This window comes from Temnothorax longispinosus, unplaced genomic scaffold (assembly GCF_030848805.1).
Source record: "Temnothorax longispinosus isolate EJ_2023e unplaced genomic scaffold, Tlon_JGU_v1 HiC_scaffold_18, whole genome shotgun sequence".
In the NCBI taxonomy this organism is placed as follows: domain Eukaryota; kingdom Metazoa; phylum Arthropoda; class Insecta; order Hymenoptera; family Formicidae; genus Temnothorax; species Temnothorax longispinosus.
This window is the reverse complement of record NW_027269992.1, coordinates 401861-412689: the sequence shown is the minus strand read 5'-3', so window position 1 is coordinate 412689 and position 10829 is coordinate 401861. Positions and strand designations below refer to the sequence as shown.

Genomic DNA, 10829 nt, shown 5'->3' with positions numbered 1-10829 from the left:
AAGGGCATCTTTACAGAGGATACATGACAACTGGGTCTAAAATATCTCAAAATACAATTAATAAAATAGAACATATTCCATATGTCAGAAGACCGACTTGTTTTATATTTTCTGGATTAGGATCTCAATGGTTTGGGGGATGAGTAAGTAAATATACTATTATAAAAGATTTTAAATGTACATTCAACAAAAAAGAATTTTAAGTTATAAAATATATAAGTATATAGAACGTACAAATATGGAGTGTTACGATTATGATCATAACATATTCTTATCTAGTATGTTATCAAGCTTATAATAATATATACATAAAAATTTGATTTATTGCTTATTATTTATTAAAAACTTAATTTATTACAGTTAACAAGTAAAATTAAGTTTTATCCTAGAACAAATACAACAATATGGGAAGAGGCTAGAGTTTCTTACGTACCCTTACCGATAACTAAAAAAATCTAAATATTTAAATACGCGGATGCATGTACATATTTGTATATTAAAATTTAGAAACTTTATTAAAATTTAGAAACTTTATTAAAATTTTCATATAGGTCGCGATCTAATGAAATTCCCGGTGTTTGCCAAGGCAATTCAGAAATGTGGTATCGTTTTGAAATCTTACGGCATATCACTTACAGATATTTTAACAAGTAATAATAAAAATATTTTTGATAATATTTTAAATTTTTTATTGAGTCTTATTGGACTACAAGTAAGAAAAAAACTCTTTGTTTGGCCTTCATAAATTATACTATATATGTATATATGTATATACATAAATATAAATATAAAAATTACTTTATAATTCTAATCTTTATTTAAACTAAATGGGAATAAGCTATTTCTTTTATATGTATCGCAGATTGGATTGTTGATCTTTTAACATCTATTGGTGTAGTCCCCGATTTTATAATCGGTCACTCCATTGGTGAACTAATCTGTGGATATGCCGATGGATGTTTAACGGCCGAAGAAACGATTCTGTCGGCATATTTCATCGGTTTAGCCCTTCACGAGTCGAAAATAATTAACGGCTCCATGGCTGAAATTAATCTCGACCTTGAAACTTTAAAAGTTATGTGCCCTTCGGATATCGATATAGCTTGTTACAATAGTTCTTCTAATTTTATTGTAAGCGGACCAACGAGTTCTATAAAAACATTTCTCACCAAATTGCAGGTATATATTAATGAAAAAATGATAGTGTTCCAATATAGATTAACAATAATAAAAAGTTTTATTTTGACTCAATTGGCTAATAAATAAAGTTACATAAACGTTATGACGTTTCGATTCTTGATTCGGATCCTTATCAAGCAATCTACAAGCAATTTAGTCTAAGGTCATAATTAAAGTCATATTTTAAAATTAACGAGTAAAGTTAAAAGCAATGTAATACCTACTACTACGAGAGAACCATCACTTTCACATTAAACCCATGAAGATTTTTGCCGTTTAGTCTGTCCTATATACGAAGCGTTACAATCATCGCAATTAATCCTGTAAATTAATTTCGTAAAGTGATCCGTATCGAATCTGTCTTTACCTCTCCTAATAATGACAAGTTTTTTAGGTATTGTATAGACAGCGTCCAGAAACATTGACATCGTCAAGAAAATTCTCTTGAATAACTCCTTTCCCACAGAGGTCATAGATAAACACATTAATATTAGATTAAAAAAGCTCCGATACATGCGTAATGATAACGATAACCGTGATAGCGTTGCCTTTGATGCACGTAATTGCGTGGCATTGCCGTATATTAAGGGACTTAGCGATGACATACGTCTTACATTAAATAAAGTAGGTCTAGACGCTGTCTATACTATACCTATAAACTTGATGTCATTATTAGTAGAGGTAAAGACAGACTCGATACGGATCACTCTACGGAATTAGTTTACAGGATTATTTGCGATGATTGTAACGCTTCGTATATAAAACAGACTAAACGTCATTTACAAACGCGCATAAAAGAACATTGTAATGACATTAAAAAAGAGACAGCAACCACTCTGTAGTCACCAAGCATAGGGTTACACATGAACACGATTTCAACTGGTCTAATGTTGATATACTATTGTACATAAAGAGAAGAACACCAGAAAACGTGAAATAGCCGAGACATTTTTCATAAAAAGACAGACCGATACGATCAATCTTCAAAAAGACACAAATAATTTGATTCCCATTTATGACAATGTTATCGCGATCGCTTGATTTTGTTTATATATATTCACAACCCCTTCTGATGTTCTTCAATTTATTTATTAAACCACGTCCGTCTATGTAATGTTTAGTCACATGAACATGCTTGCCTCGACAACACATGCGCTACTTCGTGCAACGACACAATGATCTTAATTCGCGCATTTATACTGCATCTATTTAAGTCATTACCAGCGACATTCTACATCTCACACTTATGACTTTTTCGGCAAAAATCTTCATGGGTTTAATGTGAAAGTGATGGTTCTTTCGTAGTAATAGGTATTACATTGCTTTTAACTTTACTCCGTTAATTTTAAAATATGACTAATTATGACCTTAGACCAAATTGCTTTGTAGATTGCTTGATAAGGATCCGAACCAAGAATCGAAACGTCGTAACGTTTATGTAACTTTATTTATTAGCCAATTGAGTCGAAATAAAACTTTTTATTATTGTTTATATATTAATGGTTATAAATAATATAATCTTTCTTTTATCTAGTTTCTTTAATTGTTTTATTAAAACAAGCAATTAATAATAATACTTATGATTTTAAACATTTTTTTAGGCGAATAGTATATCTATAAAAGAAATTTCTTGTGGTTATATACCTTTTCATAGTCGTTACATCAAACTTGCTGTAGCTAAGTCTGAAGAATACTTGAACCGAACATTACCACAAAAAAAGTTTTACAGCTCTAAGTGGCTGACAACATCTTCTCACGAGTACTCCAATACTATACCTTTGTGTTCAAAATATTATACAAATCACTTGTTGTCTCCGGTGTTATTCGCAAACACGATACGTTCAGTTCCAAAGGATACAGTGACGATTGAAATATCTCCTCAGAATATTCTTCAACACATTTTGAACAATTATTTATACTCTACAGTAACAAACGTAGCGCTATATGAACGAACCGAGGATCATAATAATGAGATATTTTTAGAATCAATCGGAAAACTTTATAACGCTGGATTGCAGCCACAGATTGCAAATCTCTATCCGACAGTGGAGTTTCCTGTAAGACGTGGTACCCCAATGATATCTCCTCTCATAAGGTATGCATATTTTTCGTTTAGGCAAAAATGGACAAATTATCGAAAAAAACAAACATTTTTATCAATTTTGAAATATTTAGGTGAAATAGTCAGAAGAAAACATGTTCAATATAATAGCGAATTAGAACTTTGAACTCTTTTTCAAACTTGGTTAGTTTTATCATTTAATTTCGTAATCACATGTCTGTATTTTGTAGACATTCCATCACCTTACTTATCTCAAAGATAAATGTATTCTTATACACATGTTAATCCTTTTATGCCTATTACATAGAGCATATAACAGTGATATTTTAGAATCTGAGTTTCAATTTTAGATCAAATCTTGAATTGAGTAATTTCTAATTTCTAATTAATTCGTTTACACAAAGATTATATAATAATTTCTAATGACGTTTGCAGATGGGATCATTCAGAAGATTTTTTTGTAATGCATTATGTTTCTAAAAAAGAAATAATTGACAAAAATGAAATAGTTGTCAGTATTAGTACAATTAATGAAGAATTTGCGTATTTAACGGGCCATGTCGTTAATGAAAAAAATTTATTTCCTGCTATGGGATATCTTTTTTATATCTGGGAAATGATCGCATCGTTAAAAAACCAAGAATATATCAATATACCAGTTGTATTTAAAAACGTTAATTTTATTCGTGCTACAGTGCTATCACAACAAAATGATATCGAATTAACTCTTTCGATCCAAGAAGGTAATATTATTACATAAACAATTAATTTTCTAGCGTGAATTTTTTATTTTTTAATTAGATTTTAAAGCTTATGCCGCTTTTATGGCGCAATATATACTATAATTAAAATGTAAAAAATATACAGAGAAAATATATGAGAATAATAAACTAATCTTAGCGCGGAATGTTCTTTCTTTTCACAAGTCAACTGCTTTTGTAAGGACCAGTTCCATATTGACATATTTATATTAAATTTGATTTCTTATAAAATTATATTACGTTTAATGAATTTACACCTATATCTAGGTAGCAAAAGGTTTGAAATAATGGAAGGAGATAATGCTATTGTTACTGGAACAGTACGAATTTCAACCAATGTTGAAAATGAAAAAATATCAGCTAATCTTGCTGAATGTATCGATGGTGAAAAAGAAATGAGTACAAAAGACATCTACAAGGAATTAAGACTTCGCGGTTATCAATATGCTGGCGCATTTCGTGGATTAAAAAGCGCATCGGTTACTGGATCAAACGGCCATATCGCATGGACATGTAATTGGGTGGCATTTATGGACAGTATGTTACAGATGATGATTTTAGGACAGAATTCAAGAAGCCTTTTTGTTCCAACAAGAATTCGCAAACTGACTATCGATCCGAAATATCACATACAGATAATTCAGGATTATCCACTTGAAGATAGACGTAGGTAAAATAAGTGATACAATGCGGCCAATTGCCTGACAAATAAATTTCATTCTCTACGTTGCAGAATTCTCTGTTCGTCGTTACAAGTCTTTAGACGCTATAATATCTGGAGGAATAGAAATTTGTGGCACTGTGGCTACACCTATATCTCGCCGACAGAAAGTAGTTAATACCGTTCTTGAAGAATACAAATTTGTTGCTCATCGTGATTTAGGTACTATGTCGTTGCAAGATGCAATAAGAATGTCAATGCACATTGCACTCGAATGTGGCAATATGATAAATGTTAAAATTATCGAATTTGTCGATGACAGTGACAAAGTGGTACCAGAAGATTTAAATTCTCTACTTATTAGTGAAATCTTAAATGATTTACCGCTGATTCGACATCACACTAAACTCGTGACGACTCGCGAGAAATTCCCAAATATTTCTTTGCCCGACAACGTTTCTACAACGGAAATTACTAAGTTGTCGAAGGACGAGAATTGTTTGATGGTCCTTGGTTTCGATATTTTTACAAAAAATAGCAAAAAATTATATAAACAGTTGCTGTCTCTGTTAATGCCACAGGGTTTTCTACTGACTTTAGAGAAATTCGGTGCGGTCTACGATTATTCATGCCTGAAAACGTATGAGTTGGATATTATACTGGAAAAACAAATAAATAACAAAAAGCTTTTGTTATTAAGAAAAACACGAAATATTGTGAGAAACCAGCGGATTGTACATGTGAACAATTACGAATTTTCATGGATAGATGAACTGAAATCAATCATAAAGGTGCAAAACGAGACTGGTGTAGATACGGAGATAATTCTCGTCTCGGAAGAAGACTTCGAATGCGGGCTACTCGGTTTTATTAATTGTTTGCGAAAAGAACCAGGCGGCGAAATAATTAGAAGCGTATTTATTCAAGATGACAAGGCGCCTACATTTTCTTTGCAAGAACCATTGTACACGAAGCAGCTACAGTTGGACCTACCCATCAACGTTATACGTTCCGGTAACGTTTGGGAATCATACAGGCATTTACCATTACCATCGTTGGAATCAAAACTTGTTCAGATCGCTTACGTTACGCAGATGGTATGTTAAGGTGTTCTATTGCATTTTATTATAAATAATAATAATTATTGTTTACTTATAATAGGTACAAGGAGATCTGACTACTCTCTGCTGGGCACAGAGCAGAATGTCTCGCATTGACCGTGAAAACCTCATTGATGTAATTTATACATCTGTTATAATTTTAGAGATATCATGATAGCTACTGGCAAACTCAACGCTGAAACTATGATACCGTTCGAACGCGGTAACGAGTGTTTTATTGGCTTTGAATTTGTTGGTTTCAATACGCATAAGCAGAGGATAATGAGATTATGTTCACGCGGGTAAGATATGGAGTATTAATACATATAGGTATACGATAGAAGGAACTCTTTGCAATTGGCAAGATTAATTTCTATTTTATGAGTACCGTTAATTAGTATTAATAATGTTTTAATTTAAGTAATGTAGGAATAAAGATGGTATCCAATGTTTGAAGGATATAAAAACGGTATAATGTTTATTATGAGATGAGAATAACACAGAATATGAGAAATACAAAAGGAACGTTAACACTATCGCTCGATCTAACGCTGAGGCTGAGCCTCGTTCAAACTCGATACTACACACGACACGAAACGTTACTGCTCGACTTCTCGACTCGGAGGCTTCTTTGTTACTGCTGCCCAGGCAACAAATGCCCTTCGCTTGCTTGCTTCCGAAAAGACGACTCTCTACAAAAAGCGACTCTGTTGTCATAAGACGATCGACTCTCTAGATTCTTCGCATGGCAACACGACATTGCGACACGCGTGCGGCACGCGGCACGCACACACACGTCTTCGCTCACACAGCTCGTAGCTACGCACACTTCTTAACAACACACATACTCGACAACGCACATCTCGATACATTTCAATACTACAGTAACATTAATTTAAATTTAATATTAAATTAAAAATATGCAAGATATAAGATATACGTCATTTTAAAGTAACGTTTAGATAAATAAATACATTTTTAAAGTTTTTATGCATAGTGGAATGACGAACATTCTTGTGGCCGATAAATATCTCAATTGGATTATACCTGACAAGTGGACAATGGAAGACGCAGCAACGGTTCCGTGTGTGTACAGCACGTGTTACTATGCTTTATACATGAGGGGTAAAATGAAAAAAGGAGACAAAATCTTAATCCATTCTGGTACTGGAGGCATTGGTCAAGCTGCGATCCATCTTGCGCTTCACGAAGGTTGCGAAGTGTTTACGACAGTTGGAACTGTCGAAAAACGAGAGTTTATAAGAGAAACATTTTCCTCCATTCCTGAAGATCATATCGGAAACTCTCAAGATACAAGCTTTGAACAAATGATTATGCAACGTACAAAAGGTCGTGGGGTGGATATCGTATTGAATTCCTTAGCCGAAGAGAAAATACAAGCATCTGTTCGCTGTTTAGCAAATGGTGGCCGTTTTCTAGAAATTGGAAAATTTGATATGTTTTCCAATAATTCCTTGGATATATCTATCTTTTCTAAAGATACCAGCTTTCATGGCATTTTATTAGACACATTTTTATATTCAAACAATTTAGAACAAAAGTCAAGGTTGCAGAAAGCAATAACAGGTTTAAAAGACGGTGTTATTAAACCGCTATGCAGAAGAGTCTTCGAAAGAAATGAAATAGAAGCTGCCTTTAGATATATGGCCGCTGAAAAACATATTGGCAGGGTACAATTATTTCTTAATATACACAGAAATATGTAATTTTGATACAAAATATTTTATCATATCAAATTAGAAACAATTCTTTGTTTATAATTAATGCTATAAAGGTACAGTAATAAATGTAGGTTTACTAAAATTATATTTGACTTAAAAAATTCTTGTATTTATATTAATAAATAACGTTAATTATTAATTAATTAAAATTAATAATAAAATTAATGATAAAATGCGAAACAATATTAATAATAAAATAAAATATAAAATTTTTGTTATTTATAATTTATTACTTTATAGAAAAAACGATTGTTTCTTATTTGCTTATTCGCAGATAATTATCAGAGTTCACAAAGAGGAAGAGCCTTTGGATTCTCCACTATTCGCTCATCCACGATATTATTGTTTGGAGCATAAATGCTACGTTATTTTGGGTGGACTTGGCGGATTTGGTTTAGAGCTAGCAGACTGGTTGACTCTTCGAGGTGCAAAAAATCTGGTATTAACATCACGAACTGGGATCAGAACAGGTTATCAGCAATCAAGAGTAAAGCTATGGCGATCTTACGGTGTGGACGTACAGATCGTTACAGTCGATGATAATTTGAAACATGAAGATTGTGAATCCCTGTTAAAATTTGCTGAAGAAAGAGCATCAGTGGATGCCATATTTAATCTCGCAGTTGTTTTAAAAGATTGTATATTTCAAAATCAATCACCTCAAACGTTCGAGGATTCATTCAAATCAAAAGCATGGATGACGAAAAAAATGGACGAATTGTCGAGGAAGATCTGTCTGCAACTTCAACATTTTGTCGTTTTTTCCTCCGTGTCGTGTGGAAGAGGAAACGCAGGCCAGACAAATTATGGGATGGCTAATTCCGTAATGGAGAGAATCTGTGAGAAAAGGATGGAAGAAGGATTACACGGTTTAGCGATACAATGGGGTGCTGTTGGTGATGTCGGACTCGTGGCAGATATGCAAGAAGAAAATAAGGAATTGGTTATTGGAGGTACATTGCAACAACGAATATCTTCTTGTTTGAAGACATTAGAAATATTTCTGTTACAAGATCGGGTAAATATGCATATTAGGTCAAACCTCACCGATGACCTTGACCTTGACATATGTTGTCAAGGTCACCCTCCTGAGTGACCTTCAGAAGGTTTTAGCCGGCGGTCATTGTTTATTAAAAAGTTATAAACAAAAAAAGTTTGAAAAATATAGCAGATATTTTGAGTATTGGAAGGCATAAATGACTAATATTACGTTTTTTTTTTAAAGCAGAGAATACTTTATTTCGCGAGAAAGTCGCTGCTTTACCAAAACACAACATTTAAAGTAGTGAATTGTTGATAAATTGAAGTCTTTTTGTTAAAGCAGAGAATACTTACATGGGTTAGATGACGCGCTTTAAACAGTTGAATACTTTTAAAGCGCGCCATCTAACCCATGTGGCATCTCGCATATTAACTTTCCACGCATGAAAAGTTCACGCATACACTTTCCACGCAAACCGAGGTTTACGCACACCCCCCCCTGCTTTCGGGGGAGGTGCGGTAGCCCCGAAATAGTTCACGCATACACTTTTCACGCGAACCGAGGTTCACGCACACCCCCCTCTGCTTTCGGGCCGGCCCGAAAGCAGAGGGGGGTGTGCGTGAACCTCGGTTCGCGTGAAAAGTGTATGCGTGAACTATTTTGGGGCTACCGCACCTCCCCGAAAGCAGGGGGGGGGGTGTGCGTGAACCTCGGTTCGCGTGGAAAGTGTATGCGTGAACTATTTCGGGACTACCGCACCTCCCCCGAAAGCAGGGGGAGGGTGGTGTGCGTGAACCTCGGTTCGCGTGAAAAGTGTATGCGTGAACTATTTCGGGACTACCGCACCTCCCCCGAAAGCAAGGGGAGGTGTGCGCAAACCTCGGTTTGCGTGAAAAGTGTATGCGTGAACTATTTCGACATATATATTAGTCATTTATGCCTTCCAATACTCAAAATAACTGCTATATTTTCGAAACATTTTTTGTTTATAACTTTTTAATAAACAATGACCGCCGGCTAAAACCTTCTGAAGGTCACTCAGGAGGGTGACCTTGACAACATATGTCAAGGTCAAGGTCATCGGTGAGGTTTGACCTAATATGCATATTTACCCAAGATCGACCTGTCGTAAGCAGTATGGTTGTTGCTGAAAAAGCAAAAATTGGCGGATCAATGAATATTTATGAAACAGTTGCTCATATTATGGGTAAGCAGTTTTATGCAAAGCTAAACAAAGAAAAATACTAAATACATATAATGGCCAGGAAATAGAAGTGAAATAAAAATGTTATTCCAAGTATATTTATTGGAATAAGTAATATTTCAAAAAATATATTTTTTGCACAAAATTACACGAATACTTATACTTATAATATTTGAAAAATTATCTTACAATTACTGCAAACTTAACACTTTAAGTAGGCTTCTTAGGAGGCCTCTACGTGTTTCTCTCATTTTAATTATTGTATAATTTGGGTCTTAATCAAAATTTTTAGATTATCTATATATATAAAACAGGATCGGGTTAGTTACACCATTTATAACTCAAGAACGGCTGGGCCGAATTTTTACCACAAGTATATGAAATAGGGGTAGAATTTTCCGGAATAGCAGAATAACTAATAAAATATCGGAAAAATTCATGTAAAAAAAAAAAATTAATTTAGAAAGATATCCAAATACATAGAGGGAGGGAGAGAGGGAGGGGGAAGAGAGAGAGAAAGAGAGGGGGAAAGAAAGAGGGAGAGAAAGAGAGAAAGAGAGGGGGAGAGAGAGAGGGAGAGAAGGGAGAGAGAGAGAGAGAGAGGGGGGGGGAAGGGGGGGGGGGGAGAGGAGGGACTATTTGCGTGTCTTATCACTACATTCATTACTGTTAGGCGGTACGAAGTTCGCCGGGGCAGCTAGTAATTAATATTTAGAAAAAAAGTTGTTTTTTTCTGAAAATCTAGTCAACGATAAAATGAGATCTTCGAAAGAAAGAAAGAAAAGGTAAAGCAAAAAGTAAAAACAAAAAAAAATAATGGCCCTTGTCTTTTAACACAAAAGTATTCAACTAATAAATAAGTTTTTTGACAAAAAAAATTTATGTATTTTAATAAAATATTTTTATTTTTTGTACTGTTACCTCTGTAATTTTTTGCGATGCGATTAAATCTTTTAAAATACATATATAAACTTTGTATTTAAATACCTTGTATTCCCTTGTTGGGTTTAAATATTTTAATAAAATATTTGTATTTTGTACTGTTACCTCTGTGTAATTCTTCATGATTCAATCTTTTATTCTAATCGAAGAAAAGCAGTGGTAATATTATACCTCGAAAAAATCTAAGTAACAAGTG

General features: G+C 33.8%; 1 protein-coding gene across 1 annotated transcript; it reads left to right on the top strand.

Annotated features, from left to right (window-relative positions):
- Positions 1 to 547: 547 nt before the first annotated feature.
- LOC139823792 (fatty acid synthase-like) lies at positions 548 to 8616 on the top strand. Its single transcript, XM_071796282.1, is given in 10 exon segments — positions 548 to 650; positions 863 to 1179; positions 2781 to 3274; positions 3677 to 3984; positions 4270 to 4668; positions 4736 to 5760; positions 5825 to 5917; positions 5920 to 6065; positions 6761 to 7454; positions 7780 to 8616. Coding segments are annotated over 10 exon segments (4386 nt in total). The 5' UTR covers positions 548 to 562; the 3' UTR covers positions 8602 to 8616.
- The last annotated feature ends 2213 nt before the right edge of the window (positions 8617 to 10829 follow it).